The sequence below is a fragment of the Monodelphis domestica genome, chromosome 4, assembly GCF_027887165.1.
Source record: "Monodelphis domestica isolate mMonDom1 chromosome 4, mMonDom1.pri, whole genome shotgun sequence".
In the NCBI taxonomy this organism is placed as follows: Eukaryota; Metazoa; Chordata; class Mammalia; order Didelphimorphia; family Didelphidae; genus Monodelphis; species Monodelphis domestica.
In genome coordinates this window covers 173,977,304-173,997,503 of record NC_077230.1, presented here as the reverse complement: position 1 = coordinate 173,997,503, position 20,200 = coordinate 173,977,304, and the positions used below count along the sequence as shown (strand labels likewise).

The window sequence follows — 20,200 nt, the reverse complement described above, 5'->3', positions numbered from 1 at the left end:
ATCACTTTTGAGTTTTTTTATTTGCATTTCCAATTGATTGATCTCTGCTCTCCCTAGTTTGTTGATATATGCACTCAGGGATATGAATTTACCTCTGATTACCGCTTTGGCTGCATCCCAAAAGGTTTGAAAGGATGTTTCGCCATTGTCATTTTCCTCGATGAAATTATTAATTGTTTCTATTCGCCCCCTTCTTCTTTTTTCTTTTGGAATTTTGGGACTTCTGTGCTTCTGTGTAGTTTGCCATCTCTATGTGAGTGGGGAGGATTAGCTTTTCTTATCTCTGTCTGGTGTTCAGAGGTTTTAGCCCTAGGCAGATTTTCTGTTCTATGCAGTTGTTATTCTGTCTCCCCAGGGAGCCAGTAATTGCTGGTGTGTCCCTGTTACTGCCCTCCTCTCCTTGGCATCCTCCTGATGCTTCTCCGTTGCCTTACTTCCACGCTCTGAGCCTAGCTTGGCCCTTGTTCCTGTGCCTTAGCAGGTCAGCTGCAGCACTTTGTGGGGGGAGGGGCTGCGGCTTCCTGGAGCTCCCAGGGCTCCTAATGAGATTAGCTTTCCCTGGGTTAAATTTAGTATGCCTTGAGGCAGGGACTTTTTTCGTGAGACTCCAATGGAAGGATCCAGCCAGGGGGTTACAAGCTCCCCCCCCTCTCTGTTTCCCTGCTGTCTGGGTGCCCCCTCGACTAGGTCAGGTTGTTTTCAGCATGTGACCTTCAGAATAGCAGGCCGTGGGGCTCTGAGGTTGCCTCTGCTGCCTCGGACTTGGTGCTCTGGGTTGGGGAGGATGGGTCCTAGGACCTTCCTTCTGCCTACCCCTTGGGTCCTAGTGGTCTCGGGTTCTGGCTTTTGGGGGTGCGGTGTACCTTTTGATTCAGGTCCAGGTCCAGGAGGAGGACTCCCGGGTCTATGTTGTTGATCGTTTTGGATTTTGGTGCCCTAGGAGCATTTGGTTTGAGATCGGTAAGGAAGGGTTTCAGGAGATCTGGACTTTAGCTTTCTCTAAGCCGCCATCTTGACCGGAAGTGTGGATTTCTAAACATAATAATTTTCAGTCAAAGTGTGAAGCAGGGTTCAAGCCTCCATGTTACTTATATATATTTATAAGGCATTGATTATCTGAGCAATGGAGAAACAGCAGTATGATTCACTTTATCAAATTTTATTATTCCCATAGTATCCTTCCTCCTCTGTGGTATCTGAAAACCCAATTGAAAGACAGCAACTCTGTACTTTCCCCCTGATATATATGGAATTTGCCCACTCTGACCCCATACACAGTGGTAGAAAAAGGTGCCCCAGAGATAGTTCTGAGGTTTAACCATATTTTAAAAATAGACCCAGGAACTTCATGAGGAAAGGGACAGAGTGTTTAACCTTTGTATTTTCACTAATGATCTGACCTTTGAGTCAGGAAGACATAGGTTCATTTTTCCATCTGACTCTTTTGCAGCCTGTAAGTGGCAAGGCCAGTGCAGTTCTGCATTTATAGATTTACTTTGAAGGGGATTCCTGATACCAAAGAAATATCAGGACAAATCAGAGGGAGGGAGAAATCTCCCCTAGTACATAAGAGTGCTTTGCACATAATTCAATGGGCTAACAATCTGGGATTTTGTTGGTGCAGTAGATATCACCACTGAGGCATAGTACAAACCAGTAACTCATATATAACATAGTCAGAATTGTGTAAAACGTAGGGGGAGATTAAGTGGCTTGCCCAAACAACTAATAAGTACCAGAAGCAGCCTTTGAACCTAGTTCTTCATAAATTGAAGTACATGCAACATTCTATCTTACACCATCACTCTACCTTAAGCTAGAGCTTAATAAATATTTATTGAATTGAATATGACATGTCTTTCAGGATTACTCCCCCTCTCTGCTTCGATCTCTCTCTCTGAGAATCTTGCCACTTTATTTTTCATGTTTGGATGCTTTTTGATCACTGTATATGCTCTTTCAACTACTGATGCTTAAACTCAGCAATCTGTCTTGGGTCAGCTACAGAGAACTATCAAGTGGCTTGCATCTTTAAAGCTGTTCAGGCTGAAGTCTCATGGGAACTTGCTCTTAGCTACCTCTTCCTGGAGAGTTTTTAGATTGTAATTCTCAGGCTATAAATTTATTTCAGAACCTACAGTACCAAGATAATTTAAAATGGTCAGGGAAGATGCACCATAACTGCACAAAGATAATTAATTTCAACCTATCTTAACAAGAACTATTTGAGTGAAATAAGGTGTGTTTTAACTCAATCACTTAGCACTTTGGGTTTGCCTATATGTTCCACAATAACTTTTATAGATTGCAGGTTGATTTTGGCTAAATTTGATACCTCATCAAAAAGTATTTTAGATGTTTATGGCTTGGGATTCAGTAAGCCATCTTGAAACACAGTGAAAGCAAATTGTTTTTTTTAAGTGACATGTCTTTATCAATTTTTACTGTATTAAAATGAAAGAGTAACCAAAGAATTGAATACCACTGTCCTAACAAAGTAAAATTGCAGGTCACCCAAAAGACAAATACTAGATGTTAATAGGCTTCAGTGTATTTTCAAAAAGGAATTCTATGAAAGAAATAGCATAAATAATACCCAAAGAGATGTGATAAGAAAAAATGGGGTTCCATGATTATATAGCAATAAAAAGTAATAATGTATAAATGGACTATGTGCTCCACTGATGCCTGTGTTTAAAGTGCTGTGCTATATTAAGACCCTCACATATTGGGTGGATTCTTTGTGAAAGATTTATGGAAAACATTGAAAAGAATAAGCTAACATGAGAAAGTGATTTACACATTGGAAAAAGTATAAAAATCAATTAAATCAGATTCATTGAAATATTGAAGTATCCAATTCAATTTTTTACATATGTAGAGATTATAGAGCTATAGAGCTATGTCAAGTCTATAATCCAGTTCAAAAGTTTAACTTAAACATGATGATGATAGCTGACATTTATAAAGCAATTTAAATAAATACATACATCTGATCCCTGAAAAAAAAAACCTACCATCGCTGGTAGGGAAGTATTACAAATATTATCTTCATTTTACAATTAAGAAAACTGAGGCTCAAAAAGGTAAAAAGAATTAATTACCCATGGTTTTATAGACAATGAGATGGCAAACCAGATTTTATTAAGTGTTTATGTTTTGTTAAAAAAAAGTTTTTTGAGGTAGGTATATTTCCTTAAGATATGGGCATTTATATCCTTGCCCATTTTATGGTAGAACTGCTCAATTAAAATTCCTATTTTCATTTTTTGAAATGCATAGGTATCATTGGTTAGCTTGGTGGCCAATGCCCTGGGGTACTCAGAACTTGGTGCCATCAAATCCCTTCGAACACTACGAGCTTTAAGACCTCTGAGAGCGTTGTCCAGATTTGAAGGAATGAGGGTAAGAAATATAAGAACATTTCGCAAATTATGCTTTACTAAAAAAGTAGTAAAATGAGCAATTTATGCAGATGTACCTAATTCATTTGCTTATATTTCAAAGAATCTTAAAATCACAGAATTTAGCTCATCTTTATCTTGAAGTACCTAAACCACAAAGAGATTCTATGAACCAGACAAGATCATATAGTTAATTAGTGGAAGAATTAACACTAAAAATCAGATTTTTTTGACTGAGTTCATTGGCTTTTCTACTGCACCAAAATCACACTGCTTGCCAAATAAAAGGCTATATGTAACCACACATATTGCTTTAACTCATTTTGGCACATATTTCCTACTTGAATCAATATTAAGAGCATAGGATTTAGTTAGAAGAAAATATCTAATTCATCCTCCTTCACTTTACAAACTAAGAAATTGAGGCCTAAAAGGGGAAGCAACTTTTCTAAATCACACAGCTAGTAAATACAGAGTAAAGCCTGAACAGATAGACGTTTTTCCTCTTCACAGATATTATTCAGACTTCTCAAAAATTTATTGGTAGTTAAAAGTAAATAATTTCTATGTAATAGTAATATGTAATTTTAATGTAAAAGAAAAAACCCTAACATTTCAGCCTCTTATAGTTCTGGAGGCAAAGCAAAATTAGTAAGTTGGAATAATTAGTCACTAAAGACAAAACTGCCTTTGGGGAAAATTTTTCTTTTCATTAACTACCTATATAATTGTAAATTATATTCTAGACCTCTGAACAGTGAACATGGTTCACTTTCTTCTTATTACTTATATTCTAATTTGAAGAGTTTAGTTACACCTTTTTTATTCCTACCCTACCCACAGTAGCTCATTTCTGATATATATATTTGAAATTGTACAAAATCAAGCATACATTATTATGAAGATAATTTCTGTACAATTTTTTCCTATAAGAATAAGTGGCCATTTTGCATTATAGTTTTCAATTTCTGCAAAAGTAAAGTAATAAAAAAATGAAAAAATAATTTTAGTCTGCATGTTTTCCTTGATTATTTGAAATAATGATAGTAATATAGAAGAGAATTAAATTTTATTTTAATTTTTAAATGAACTATTATAAAACTAATTTATTTGACCCTCAAAACAGTCATATGAGTTATTAATTCCAAGTTTATTGAGATTCAGGATTTTGAAGTTCTTGAATACATCATTTGTTTTATACTTACTCTAAATTAAAGGTTGGTAGATTACAGTTTAAGGACCAAATCCAGTCTACCACTTATCTTTGTAGACTGCATATACAAAAACAGGTGCTTTAAGGTTTATGAAATGCTTTAGAAATATCTCCTCAATTCATCCTTATAACAATCCTAGGAGTGTTAATATTATCATTCCTAGTTTACAGATGCAGAAACAGAGACAGACAGAAATTTTGTCACTTGCTAGTTCCACTCAGCTAATGAGTATATAAGTCTGGATTTGAATTCAGATCCTTCTGATTCCAAATTCTATGCTCTGCCCACTGTACAACCTAGTCTCCTAAATTAAAGTATGAGTTTATTGTAGTCTGATTAACTAAAAGGAAAATTGTGTGTTCAGTTTACTTTTTCTTTAAAATTCCAAATATCTTACCCTTAGGCTGACCCTGCTCTTTTCAGATAGAAGCTAGAGTATTTTATTTCCTCACTAGATTGGTCTTAATTAAGATTGTTGAAATAAAATGTTCCTTGATCTAAATCTCAACTTCCACCAACACACTTAGACAAATTTGGAGCAGTAGTGTTATATCTCCAGACAAAAATTTACTTGTAGCAATATACTTTTTAAAAACTATTAGCAAGCAAGTAGAAAGGAAACAAATTATTATTAATATTTTTCAGATTCTGAACATTTAAAAATCTGAGAATATATATTGAAGGCAAATGTAACACTTGGTTTTATTTGTAGTCTTTTGCATAACCATCCTGTCATATATTCATTAACTTCATATCTAACTTTTTTCCTGCAAATTTATTTGTACTGCTTGTTAATTTTAATTTCTTTCATTGATATTTAATGCTTCTCTTTCTCCTTTTTCCTCTAGCATACAAACATTTTATGACCATCTTACTACCAGGTTTCCTTTATTTCTTTTCATGTTTTGGCATAATATTGCTTTTCAAATATGCTTTTGATCTTAAGTTCTGTCATTTTCTTTTACATTTACCAAATATTTGTTTTATTTTTAAACATTGAAGATGGAAGTTACAATTCTTTTATGTGTGTTTTACTAAAAACATGCGCAATGCTATTTTAGTAGGAAAACAAATAGTAACTAAGTTTAAAAGTTGTTTCATTTTTTAATGTATGGTTTCCTTTTTCTGAGCTAGGTGGTTGTGAATGCTCTGGTTGGAGCCATTCCCTCCATCATGAATGTCCTGTTGGTTTGTCTCATATTCTGGCTCATCTTCAGCATCATGGGAGTAAATTTATTTGCTGGCAAATTTTACCACTGTGTTAATGTCACAACTGGTATCAAGTTCGACATTAAGGAAGTCAACAATATTACTGACTGTCAGGCCCTTGGAGATCAGGCTCGGTGGAAAAATGTGAAAGTAAACTTTGATAATGTGGGAGCTGGATATCTTGCCCTGCTTCAAGTGGTGAGTATCTATCAGTCCACTTGCATGGTTATGATTAGCAGTACCAAAGTGAATGGTGGCCTAAAATTTTTCAACAAGTATAATCCTTACACTGTTGTGATGGCCTTTTTCATTGCTTAAAATCTATGATGGAAAAATGTAGGATGTTAATTCAGTTTATATTCCTAACACTTGGAAAACCTTTTTTAAATTTTGAGAAGAAAATGACTTGTAGTTCCTTTAAAATGTTCTATGTTCTTCCATTAATTTTAAAGTGAATTTTATTTTATAGTGTTTTTACAGCCTTATTATATCATTTTGCAGACTTGTAGCTTTCTTAAGTTCTACTTACTATACTCAGTTTTCTAAGGAGAATAAAGATCATGTGAGGTTAAAAATCCTAGTACATCACAAACTTTGCCTTTGTCTACCAATGGTTTAGACATTTTAACTAAAGTGATTCTTTATTGAAATTGGTATTTTAGACTGCAAACTCTTTTCCTTTCCTCTCTTCCTTTGCCTTATTCTTCTTAAGCCTATTCTTTGTATTCATCATGATTTCCAGTCACTCCATTCCTTCCTTGTTGTTTTTCCTAGTTCATTATTTCTGTTTTGGCCACTTTTATGTCCTTTCATAGCTTTCATCCTATATCTAAGCAATTCCACTTAATGATATCATCTACCCTTGAATACTCTGGCCAAGAGTCACACCATTCTTCACATATTGCCAAACCGTTACTTCTTAATTCTCTACTACTCTTTGTGTGCTGATGAACATCTCTGAAGAAAAAAAAAAAAAACATGACCAATTAAATCCACTACAATTGTTTATCTAACATTAATTGGACTATCATTGCTGCAAGCTAATCCTTTCTCCTTATTTAATATCAACTCTATCAATTTCTTCCAGCATCTATCTAAAACATTCTATTCTCTCTTCAAATCTTATCCTTTTTCCCTCTCCTGAGAGGATGTTTCCTTAAGACTTTACCAAAAGACTAAAAAGTACTTTAATCTCTCGTTAGCTGCTTTTTCTCCCTAAGTCCATTCCTTAAATCTGCTAAACTTCATTTCCCACCATTCTTTTCGTGTTTGTCTCTGACAAAAGGGCTGGCCTTTCTCTTTGTCAACCCTTCTATTGTATTCTTTATTCTTTCCCTTGTCTTGCAACTCCAGTAGCTTGTCCCTTCCATTATTTCTCTGTCTTTCTACTTTTCAGTTTCACTTTTCCCACAGGCTTCTTTCCTGATGTTTATAGATATGCACAGAACTTCCCCATTCTTAAAACATATTTAGCTGACTCTGCCATACCCTCAAATTATGACTCTATATTTCTCTTCCCTTTTATAGCCCAAATCTTTTTTTAAAGTGCTATCTAAACTCATTGCCTCCACTTTCTGAACTCACTGTCATTTTTAAACTCTTTTAAATATGGTTACCAAACTCACGACTTGATTGAAATTGCTTTCTCCAAGCTTATCAAGTTCTTGATAATTCCTGTGTTATTGTCTTTTCTCATTCTTTATCTTTTTGGCCTCTCTGTAGCATTTGACACTATAGAGTACCCCCCTCTTCCTAGATATTTTCTTCTCTCTGACTTTTAATGATACTGTTCTTTTCCAGTTCTCTTCCTACCTGTATTACTTCTCCTCAATCTCCTTTGCTAAATCATCATCCATATCATGTACCCTAACCATGATTATGCTGCATAGTTCTCTCTTGGGATCTCTTTTCTTCCAGAAATCTCATCTGTTCTCCTGTGTTTATTTATTAACTCTCTGAAGTTAACTCACAAATATATACATATATATATATATATACATATGAAAATATAAATAAATCCCTTATCCTTCTATCCTTGAATCACTAATTGCTTGTTAGTCACCTCAAAGTCAATGTGTCCCAAATAGAAGTCATTATCTTTCCTTCCGAGCCTATCTCCCTTTCAAACATCCCAATTTCTCTCTAGAATGCCTCTATTCTTCTAGGTGTCTAGGTTCACCAGATTGGAGTGATCTTTGACTTTAAAACTCTCCCTCACATTCCATATATATGTCATTCCTCTACTCAACAAGCCTTCAGGGACAAGGTAAATTTCTCTCCTTGATGGGTAAAACCCTTCACAATATGACTCCAAGCTCTATTTCCAAACACATCATTTTATTTATCCATTTTGTATTCTATAGAGTAGCCAAATTAACTTACTTGCTGTTTCTCATTCACCACATTCCATCTCTACTGCCCTTTGAGTCTTTCCTGAGATGCTACCTCCAACACATAGCCTTTTGTATTCACAATTCATAGTGTTCTCTCCTTCTTAATGCTACTTTGTATTATATTGACTATATTGGCATTTATATACTTACATCCTATATCCACCACCTTGTCTTTTAGGAGAATGTAATTCTTTAAGGGTAAAGGATTTACTTTTTTATTTGTATATTCTACACTGAATACACTGTCTTGTAAACAGGAAAGCACTTAATAATTAATCCTTTTTGTTGAGTTTACTATATATTATTTGCTCTAGAAATGGACATAATTTTGTCAAGTAGAGTCAGTCGTATGTATAGATACAGAAACTGTCTTAGCACTTAAACATTTCAATTTGGTATTAATGATTTGAATTTTTAGATGGTTGTATGCATTAAGAATAATGCGTGCATTACTGGATTTGTAATTTTTAGAACAGAAATGGAAAATGTTTCCAAGAATAAATAAAAGAAGCCAAGAATCTGCCTACATCTGAAAACTTTGTTTTATAACAGCATCTTAAAATAATGGATGAAAATAGTTATTTAAAATAAGGTTATCAAGTAATTGAGAAAGTGCCATTTATTATCCAGAAGCAGGTTTTCTTGTAGAATTTAAATATGTCTTGTTTATAGGCCACATTTAAAGGATGGATGGATATTATGTATGCAGCTGTTGATTCACGAGAAGTAAGTATCACTTATATGCTATTTATATAGTTAGATTTTTCTATAATAAACATGAACTAGAATTACAGTTACTAGATTGAGTGTTCAGAATATTGTAAATTATAATATAGCAGTTGTTCTAAGCATAACATTTTGAAAAGCAAAATATTCTACATGTGCATGTACTTGATGTAAGAAAGAACTTCACTGAATGACTTATAATACTTAATTGTCCAATCTAGTAAGATTGTTCATAACAGAAATGAAAACTTGGGAGGTATGGGAAAGAGGGACAGATATTTAAGATCCCTCTTGGCTCTGAAAGAATGAATTGTGATATTTGTGAAGTAACTTCAGGATGAAATGTAAAATCAAACAACTTCCAAGTGACTCAAATATGCTGAGAAAAATAAAGTGCCATTCCAGAATTTGTTTATATTTTCTTAAATATTTTCTTAAAAATGAAAGTTATAACAGTATAACTCAGTTTCTGCTGACAACACAGATGCTCCATATTGACCCCAAACATACTGTCTTCTTTTTTAGTATACATTTATGCATTTAGCTCCAAAGGGCTTGCTAGAACTAAGCCAAGTGCACTTTGAGTCAGTCAGAAGGCTTGGTGTCTGAACCTTTAGTGAGGTCTAATGAAGTAATTTGAAACAAATACTCTGGATTAAACATTTTACAAAACAGAAGTTGTTTTTATGTTACTTACCTTAGTGCAAAATCTTGCTTAGATTATATAAACATGGACTGAGTGCTTATGCTGTGTTTGCTTATTGTTTAGGTAAAGCAACAACCTGAATATGAAGTCAATTTATACATGTATTTATACTTTGTCATCTTTATCATTTTTGGGTCATTCTTCACCCTGAACCTATTCATTGGTGTCATCATAGATAACTTCAACCAGCAGAAAAAGAAGATAAGTATCCCAAATATTTTCCCTCATCCCAGCCTGTGTTAGGTCTCTATAAGCCCTCTACAACTACGAGATCAGACCTGGTTATATTATACCCAGAGTGACCATATTAACACTAACTAGATGTAGTCATGTTCCACTTAGCTGTAGTAAATCCATCCAGATTATCCACCAAAGTGAAGTGAACTGACTGACTCTTTCATATTCTGGTCCAGTTAGTTGTATATGACATTTAGAAATTGGCTTAGTAACTAAGAAAAATATTACATAGATTCAGTTTCCCAAATGAAAGAGAGTTTTCCATTACCTCTCTCACTGTATAGTCAAGTTAATTTGCTGTATTTGAAAGAACAAGTGCTTTTTCTTTCACTTGATTTCAGGAGGGGAACCTGATGACTTCATTTTAGAATTATCCACAAACTGCGTAAGGGATTATCTAAAGATGATTCTCAGAAAAGATTATAGGATGAAATAGAACAAACTATTCTATTGCATGGAACACATGCTGATGTCAAAGCAAAAAGATTATTTCATTATGAATTTACTCTTAAAGCTTACCTACCAGAGAATTTAAATCAACCAATAAATTTTTATTTAGTGCCTACTACTATATGCCAGGTACCATGCTTGGAACTGGATATACAAAAACAAAAATAAAACAATCCCTGTGCTTTACAGCTTGTAAAGATAAAAGGATATATAGATTGGTACAAAATTAAATTTAGGCAATTTGTGAAGGGGGGGTACCAGCAGCTGTAGGAATCAGGAGGGGCTTTATGTAGAAGGTAGGGTTTGAGCTGAGTAAGAAAGGAAGCAGAAGAATTCTACAGGGAGGGGATGAGGAGAGAGTATATCATAAACATGGGGTCAGCTAGGGTAAATGCATAAAGTAAGGAAAGAATGTAGTGTGTGAAGAACAACAAAGTCAATTTGGCTAGACTGTAGAGTACAAGAATAAGAATAATGAATAATAAAAAATGAGGCTGGAAAATAAGGTGGGGGCAGGTTATGAGATGCTTGGAGCTTATATTTGCAAGGGTACGCCAGTGTTTTGTGAACAAACAACTCTGTTTTCCCCATATTCAACAAGTTTACCTAAATCAAAGGTGTTATAAAAGAATGTGAAACATTATTTCTTATTTATAGCATAATAATTCCTATTTAAGAATTGTTTTAAGTTTTACAAAGGTACTTCCCAGCAACAGTCCAATGGTCTATATCATACTGTTCTTCTCACCTTACATAAAAGGAAATTGAGGAAGTCACTGGTCCATGGTCACACAATTAGTGTCGGAACCTAGATTTACACATAGATTTCTTGACTTTAAGGCCAGCAACCACTCTATTATTTATATCACAAATATTTCATAATCTTAACCTTTCATACCATGTAACCTTAGGGAGCATAAATCTTAATAACTCAGAATGCAAAAATGAAAATTTCAAAACCCAAACAAGCTGAGTTACTATTTCAGAAGTATTTTATTAAAATAATTTCAATAACATATTGAATGTGACAATGGTTGTAACCAGTTTTCATAATGTTTCTTTACTTTGGAGGGCAAGACATCTTTATGACAGAGGAACAGAAAAAATATTATAATGCAATGAAGAAACTAGGATCGAAGAAACCCCAGAAACCTATTCCTAGACCAGCAGTAAGAATAACCCTTTATCTTAACTATGAACATATTGGCATGGTGAATGTGTTGCAAATCAAGCACATTTTTGTGACATCATCCCTATGTAGCTCTTATTGCAAGGTTCATTAAAGAGCGAAGAATTTGTTCTTGCCCTGAATGTGACTAAGAATTATCAGGCTCTAAAAATGAGGCCAAATGAAATTACCCATTTGTAATTGAGGCACAGTAATGCTCCAAATTTACACATCCCTAGGCAAAACTACATTAGTCTTCATTAGTCTGACTGTAGTCCTGGCCACATCATGAAAACTTTATCTGATTCTCCCACAGTTTTCTTAGCCAGTTTTTTTTTATCTCTTTTCAGCTTCCACACCACTGTACTCCTGTCTAGGAACTTGTCCCTTTTCAGCATTTTTATGTCATCCTTTTCTGTTGGTTCATTTTGTCTTGCTCTGTTTACCATTTTGGATAGAAAATCATCTTTTTTAAAAGAAGAAGAAGTTAGAAACTTTACTGGAACAAATCAGTATTTCATACTGTGTTTCAGAAAATAATCGATGTGCTTATCATGTTTGCTCTCAAAGTCCCACATGGATAGTCATATAAAAGTACAGATAGCACACACAAAGGAATCATAGGAAAGTCCATAAAAGAGTGACTTCTGCCCCCTCCCCACCCTCTACTTTCAGAGGAGAAATTTTCATCTCATAATTTAAAAAAGAGCAATTCATTTATTCAGTAGACATAAATACAGAACCAGTACTTGAATGGTACAATGCTAGGTGCTAGAGATTCTGAAATAGAATAGACCCAGCCTTGTGCCTTAGAGAAGGACAGAGGATAAGCCCATACAAGATTCTGTGAAATGTTCAAAAGGGGAGAGGCTATTTCCATCTGGAAACACTAGAGGAGTTTTCATAGAGCCAGTGAGACTTCAGTTGGACCTTTAAAGAAGGGTTAGATTTCAACTGTCAGGGTGAGTCAGGGTTGAACTATAACATGAAAAAAAAACAAACAAAACAAAACAAAAAACAAAGATCTGGGGAAGGGTAGAATGAGATTGAGTGGTCCAGTTTGATTGAAACAATATGCAAAGGTGAATAGTATAAAGCCAACTAGATAGGTTGGAACCAGAATGCAGAGATTTTGAATAACAGGCTAAGAAATTTGTACTCTGTTGTGGGGAAAATGGGGAGTAAGAGGAAAAACTTTCTGAATTCATTTAAGCAACTAAGAATTTAAGCTTAAATAATGTTAATTTTAGCCTTACTATTTTTCCCTAAAAAATTCTTTCCTTAGTACTTTTTACTGTGTTCATCTTAAATATGAACACATAAATCTTAGAGTATTTTATCAAATCAATGGATTTGAAACAAAAAGTAAGACACATTATTACAAAACAATGATAATATCATTACATAGTGTTTTAAGATTTGAAAAATGCTTTGTAAATATTTTGTTTTATCTCCACAACAATGCTGGGAGATAGGTGTTATTATTATTTCTGTTTTATAGATGAGAAAAACGAGTCATATAGAGGTGAATTGACTAACCTGGGGTTACCAGGGCTAGATTTGAACTCAGATCTCTCTGACTGCAGGTCCAGACTTTATGCACTGCTCCACTTGGAAATATTTTTTTAAATAATGTAGTCAACTATTACAAAGCTTACCCAAATTAACCAATCCACAAACAATATGTTGTTTGTTCTATATCAGGAACTAAATCATTATCCTCAAAATCAAAAAAGGTCTGAGTTTTAAAGGAGTGTGAGTTAATTGCTCAATTTCTGACATAATCAATTTTTTGTTTCTCATGAGACCAAAACAAGTTCACATAGGCTAATGAGGTTTTTATTTAAATATTTTACTAGATGCTAAAGAGTTGGATTTTTTTAACCTTTGTTTCTCACATAATACACTAAGGGAGAGGAAAATGGAGAAAAAGGAAAAAGCCTTTAAGAAATTATATGAATAAAAGTAACAATGATAATTTAGGGACAGCTGCTTTTGTCTACCAGTCCTGACACTCAAATGAATAAGGACTTTTTTGTCATTATACTGCACTTGGAATTCTTTAATTTTCCTTTTGAAGAAAAAGAAATTAAATGATAATATTCTATATTTTGCAGAATAAATTCCAGGGAATGGTCTTTGATTTTGTAACCAGACAAGTCTTTGATATCAGCATCATGATTCTCATCTGCCTTAATATGGTCACCATGATGGTGGAGACTGACGATCAGAGCGATGATATGACTAGCATTCTGTCCCGAATTAACCTGATTTTCATTGTCCTCTTCACTGGAGAATGTGTACTGAAGATGATCTCCCTCCGCCATTACTATTTCACCATAGGCTGGAACATTTTTGATTTTGTGGTGGTCATTCTCTCCATTGTAGGTAAGATATGCTTTGTTTTAGGAGAGACCAAATAGAGGTTAAAATTAAGCATAATCAGCCTTCTAATGTGAATCTTGAGGTCCCTTTGGTTTGAATTTACTTCAAAATTAGAACATAAATCTATAAACTTACAGACGTATTGCTGGATGTACCAAAAGTATATACCACAAAATATCTTAAGTATGTGGCTGTTTAACGTAACTTCATGTGGAATATAGGAACTCCTCATTCAAGTAGTTCCCCAAGGGAGAGCAGGGTGGCTCAGCAGATAGCTCAGCTCCAGGCCTGAAGAAGGGACGTCCTAGATTCACATGTGGCCTCAGAAACTTCCTACCTGTGTGACTCTGGGCAAGTTGCTTAACTCCAATTTCCTAACCCCTCTGCCTTGGAACCAATACTTAGTAGAGATTCTAAAATGGAAGGTAAAGGTTAAAAAAAAAGATGAAAAGAAGTTCTCCAGATATGATGCTAGGTTATCAGCGTTCCGCAGGTTAGTACCCGTTTGCATTGTTCATGAGTTCCTACTGTGTTTACTTTTACTAGCCAACCAGAAGATACAGTAATTCACAAAAATAAATTTAATCAAATAACTTACAAAATTATATTACACAAAAATATATCTCTAGGCCTATATTAGAGTACACTTTCCCATTGAAGGTTCACAAAAAGAATATAAATGACAAAAAATTCATGCAGTTATGGAATATCAGAGAAGGGACAGATAAACCAGAAACACATGTGACCAGAGCAAATAAATGAAGTGCATCTATGTGTGACTAAGACAAACCACACTTCTATAATTCTCATAAATTTCCATTACACTTTTGGCATGGGGGTGTGAAGTCTTTGATTCTGTCACATTGGGTCCTCTGGCCTCATGAACAATGAGGTAGTTCATCTCTGTGACCCTTAGCAGATGGTGCAGTTGATTCTTTTGACTCTCTTTTTTCCCTGATGCTGACTCATCAGACCGCAGACAACCATCTGACTTGGAATAAGAAAATTTATTTTTTTAACTCTAGTTAAATCCCTGAAGGTCTGTATTTCTAAAGACTATTAAAAAAACTGAAGATGATAAAACCCCAGAGGTGCTATGAGTTGCCTAGTAAAACAAGATTCCCTTCATCTCCCACATGCTTCTTAATTGTCATCAAATGCATTTAAAAGTAAAAACAAAATGGCTGGGTAGCGCTCTCTCCTTCCCTCCCTCCATCTCTCTTCTTTCCTCCTCTCTCCATCCCACTCTTCTTCTCTCCACGCTTTCTCTTCTATCTCTACTTCTCTCCCTTATCTCTGTCTCCATCCTGGGAAATGTAATAAATACTTTGTCTGTCTCTCACTAATAATGTGAATCCTCTTAAAAATGCCCCATTTCAAAGATAAGATATCATTCTAATGACAACAATTTAACTCTAGGTAATCATAGATTGTAGGTTTTATCTGCTGTCCAAGGACCAGCTTAGTTAAATTCAGAGAGAATCATCACCAGAAGCTGGAAATGAACAAGAATTCTTTGGCCAAGAGAACTAAAAAGAAGACAAAAATACAAAATGGGCCCAGCTCTGTAAAGGTTCCTCTAGAAGTGATAATGACAGAAATGAGATTCTGATCTAGGAATGCTAAGAATCTAATAATTCATAGACAACCACAAATATTTCTTTAACTATTAGAATTCAATGTACAAGTTTTGTGTAATGATTAAAGAGTTGATCTCTATGAAGGAAAACAAACTACATCCATACTGACATTCACACTTTAAATGAATCTAGATTGTTAACTCCTTGAGGGCCTAACTTTTGTCTCTTTTTGTATCCTCAATGCTAACCAGAGTGCTTAGCACTTAGTAGGGACTTAATAAATATTTATTGACTAAACGACTAAAACATAAAGAATAGCCAATTGGGGGCAGCTGGGTAGCTCAATGGATTGAGAGCCAGGCCTAGAGATGGGAGGTCTTAGGTTCAAATCTGGCCTCAGACACTTCCCAGCTGTGTGACCCTGGGCAAGTCACTTGACCCCCATTGCCTAGCCCTTACCACTCTTCTGCCTTGGAGCCAATACACAGTATTGACTCCAAGACGGAAGGTAAGGGTTTAAAAAAAAAAGAATTAATAGCCAAATATAAAGATTGCTTTTAAGTTTTCCCTGCAGAGAATAAAAGAATTGGTTGATCTGGTTTCATTGAATATCTAAGATAACAAGGAATATCATTCCAAGTAATATTTGGTCATATTGCCATGAGGTACTCATGAAGTTTATGAAATAATTATAACTCATTTTTCAACATGTGTTACAGAAGATAAAGATAGAAAATATCTAGGAATAACACGATTAGATCTTTCAAACTGTTAGCATATGCCTGGACACTGTGGTGACAATAATACAATGATAGGCACAGGGATGGTTGGAAGGAACTGTTTCAAAAAATGTAGTACAGGCTCAAGAAATGAAAAAAGGCAACAAAAAAAGCATAATTTTTGTCCATCATGAATATTTATTTAAGAACAAGAGGAAGCTTAACATGGAAATATTAAACATCATAAAACTTAAATGACTGAATCTCAACAGATAGGAAAACAACTTAGCAGTCAACTGAAAATTAACTATCTTTGTGTAATGAGATCAGCAACTGGTCAGAAAAAAACATTACAATCAATGCCAAAGTAGGAAAAAAAGAGGTAAAGATAAAAGAAAACACTGTGAATAATTAAAAATAACTCTGATCTGACCTGTTTAAATAAGCAGGTGAATGTATGAGAGACAGACAAAAGTAAAGACATTGTTTCAAAACTAATTTTTTAGAAGAATAACACATTTTTCTCTTTTATTTTTTTATTTTTATTTTTAAATTTCATTTAAATTTTAAATTTTTTCCATGGTTACATGATTCTTTTTTGTGTCCATCCCTCTTTCTCTTCCCCCTCCCAGTGTTAACAAGCAATTTCACTGGGTTATACATATATTATCACTCAAATCCTACTTCCATATTATTCATTTTCATAATAGAATAATCTTTTAAAATAAAACGCCCCCAATCACATACCCATACAAACAAGTGATGAATCATATGTTTTTCTTCTGGATGTATATTTCCACAGTTCTTTTTCCAGATGTGGATAACATTCTTTCTCATAAGTCCCTCAGTGTTGTTCTGGTCACTGCATTGCTTTTAGTAGCAAAGTCGATTACATTTGATCATCCCACAATTTTTTCAGTTACTGTGTATAATGTTCTCCTAGTTCTGCTTATTTCACTCCACATCATTTCATGTTGGTCTTTCCAGTTTTTATAAAAATAAAGCAGTTTAACATTCATTATAGCAAAATAGTATTCCATCACCATCATATACTAAAATTTGTTCAGTCATTTCCCAATCAAAGGACATCCCCTCACTTTCTATTTTTTTTTTGCCACCACAAAAGAGCAGCTATAAATATTTTTGTGCAAATAGAACCTTTCCCATTATTTTTATCTCTTTGGGATACAAACCCAGTAGTGGAATTCCTAGACAAAAGGGCATGCATTCTTTTAAAGCCCTTTGGGCATAATTCCAAATTGCCTTCCAGAATGGTTGGATCAATTCACAACTCCACCAGCAATGTATTAGTGTCCCAATTTAACCTCCATCATTAGTTATTTTCCTTTACTGTCATATTGGATTGGCCATTCTTCTCTGTGTAAAGTGGTGCCTCAGAGTTGTTTTGATTTACATTTCTCTAATCAGGAGGGATTTAGAATATTTTTTTCATATGATTATTGATAGTTTTGATTTCTTCATCTGAAAATTGCCAGGAATAATAAATTTAAAGAGGCCAGAAACCACCTCAGTCAGTACATGTTGGATGTCCTTTTTAAGTACAGAGTTCTGGCAACAAATAACAACATTGATTGAGAGTATTAATTCATTACAAAATATTTCAGAAGATAAAAGATTACAAGCCATATAGCCTCACAAAACTACAAGACAAAAAAAAGGGAAGCAAATTACAGATAATTTGCAATGTAGTCTGTCAGATCCAGATTAACTAGTGAATATTTGTAGATGAAATTGACAACAAATAAATATTAAATTGACAGATTGTCCAATATTTCTATGATGATTTAACTTAAACATTTGAAATTTACAACCTTAGTGCTAGATGCCTATGTGAAGCAATATCAACAATACTTAACAAGTTGGGAAGATTAAGTGGACATGACCAAATAAATACATAAAATATGTCACATAGTTTTACATATTGATGCCACACAGTTTTGTTTTGTTTTGTTTTTATAACCATTTTATTTATTCAATTTAGGACATTATTCCTTGGTTACAAGAATCATATTCTATCCCTCCCTCCCCTACCCCACCCTTCCCATAGTCCACAAGCAATTCCACTAGGTATTACATGTGTCCTTTATCAGAACTTATTTCCATGTTGTTTATGTTTGCACTGGGATGTTCATTTAGAGTCTATATCCCCAATCACATCCCCCTTGACCAATGTAGACAGGCAGTTGTTTTTCTTCCATGTTTCTACTCCCAGAGTTTTTCTTCTGAATGTGGATAGTGTTCTTTCTCATAGGTTATTCAGGATCACTGCATTACCACTAATGGAAAAGTCCATTACATTCGATTGTACCACAGTGTATTGGTCTCTGTGTACAATGTTCTCCTGGTTCTGTTCCTTTCATTCTACATCAATGCCTGGAGGTCATTCTAGTTCACATGGAATTCCTCCAGTTCATTGTTTCTTTGGACACAATAGTATTCCATCAGCAACAGATACCAAAATTTGTTCAGCCATTCCCCAATTGAAGGGCATCCCCTCATTTTCCAATTTTTGGCCACCACAAAGAGCACAGCTATGAATATTCTTGTACAAGTCTTTTTCCTTATTATCTCTTTGGGGTACAAACCCAGCAGTGCTATGGCTGGATCAAAGGACAGATAGTCTTTTATCGCCCTTTGGGCATAGTTCCAGATTGCCCTCCAGAATGGTTGGATCAATTCACAACTCCACCAGCAATGCATTAATGTCCCAACTTTGCCACATCCCCTCCAGCATTCATTACTTTCCTTTGCTGTCATGTTAGCCAAAGTTAGGTGAGAGGTGATACCTCAGAGTTGTTCTGATTTGATGCCACACAGTTTTAAAGTGCCTCAGGGATTGATTTTCCATATATCTTAAGTAAGAGAGATTACAAAGAACAAGACAAAAATAATTACTATATATTTTACAGATAAATAAGGATATATTAACAACTATCCTTACTTCTTTAAATTCATAAAAAATTCATGATGATATCTTTGCACATTTTGGCAAGCTTTCCATTTGAATAAGATGTATAGAAAATAGAAGACGTCATTACTGATTTTTTTCTGTGTCATGCAATCCTTTGTCAGTCTGGTCAAACCTTCAGACACCTTTTCAGAATATTTTTAAGTGCTTGAGACAAAATATACAAGATTTAAGAAGAAACCAGCTGTATTGAAATGCAGCTAAAATATTTTTTGAAAAAAGTTCATAACCCCAGTTTAAGAACTCCTATTTTATTACAAAATGCTACCTGTTAATAGTTGCTTTAAAAAGTTATACTTTTTGAAATTACACTGGAATCTATAGCCACTACAAATATGTCAACCAATGTCAAAATAAAACATGCAATTAAGAGTCAGGTATTCATCTAAGATGTTCTCTATGATTGTGGTAGATATCTGCAATTCACAGAATATAAGCAGAAGAGTGATTATAGGATATTGTAGGGGTAAAGTGGACCTTACATTGTCCCTCTAATTTTACCAATGGAAAACTGAGGTTCCATATGGTAAAGTAAAGTCAGAATCCAAGTATTTTCCTAGTTTTTCAGATCGCCACTATTCATGGATGACATTGTGTTGACTGCAACAGATCCCAAGACACTACAGAATTTTCTCAGTGAGAGATAAAACTATCCACATATGTTAAGGAAAAATTAATTTAAAGGTTTTACTGCAAAGATTGTAACATGTAGTGGTATGATCAGCCTGTTGAGTTAGTGTATATATGTATGCATGCATGTATATGTCTACATATATGAATGAGAATTCTCAGATGGATCTGTGGTCTCATTGATTTGAGAGTTCCCTTTAATGTTTCAGACTGCAATCTGTCCTTGCATACCCATAATGTGAGATGATTGTCCATATCTTTCTAAAACCTCAACATATGGGGTCTACCTCCTATGGTTGAGGTCTTCCTCACTTCCTGTAAAATCTTTCAGATACTAGTGGAACACTTTTTACTTGTCACCTCTCACTCTTGCCACGTGACTAGCCCATT

General features: G+C 34.5%; 1 protein-coding gene across 9 annotated transcripts in view; it reads left to right on the top strand.

Moving 5' to 3' along the window:
* SCN3A (sodium voltage-gated channel alpha subunit 3) overlaps positions 1-20,200 on the top strand; it is a 158,312-nt gene that overhangs the window by 123,612 nt on the left and 14,500 nt on the right. For all 9 annotated transcript variants that reach the window (XM_001367117.3, XM_056797209.1, XM_056797207.1 and 6 more), the window contains 6 exons: positions 3,283-3,405; positions 5,753-6,025; positions 8,893-8,946; positions 9,716-9,853; positions 11,404-11,508; positions 13,625-13,895. In XM_001367117.3, coding sequence (XP_001367154.1) covers positions 3,283-3,405; positions 5,753-6,025; positions 8,893-8,946; positions 9,716-9,853; positions 11,404-11,508; positions 13,625-13,895 — 964 coding nt within the window. The remainder of the gene's footprint in view (positions 1-3,282; positions 3,406-5,752; positions 6,026-8,892; positions 8,947-9,715; positions 9,854-11,403; positions 11,509-13,624; positions 13,896-20,200) is intronic.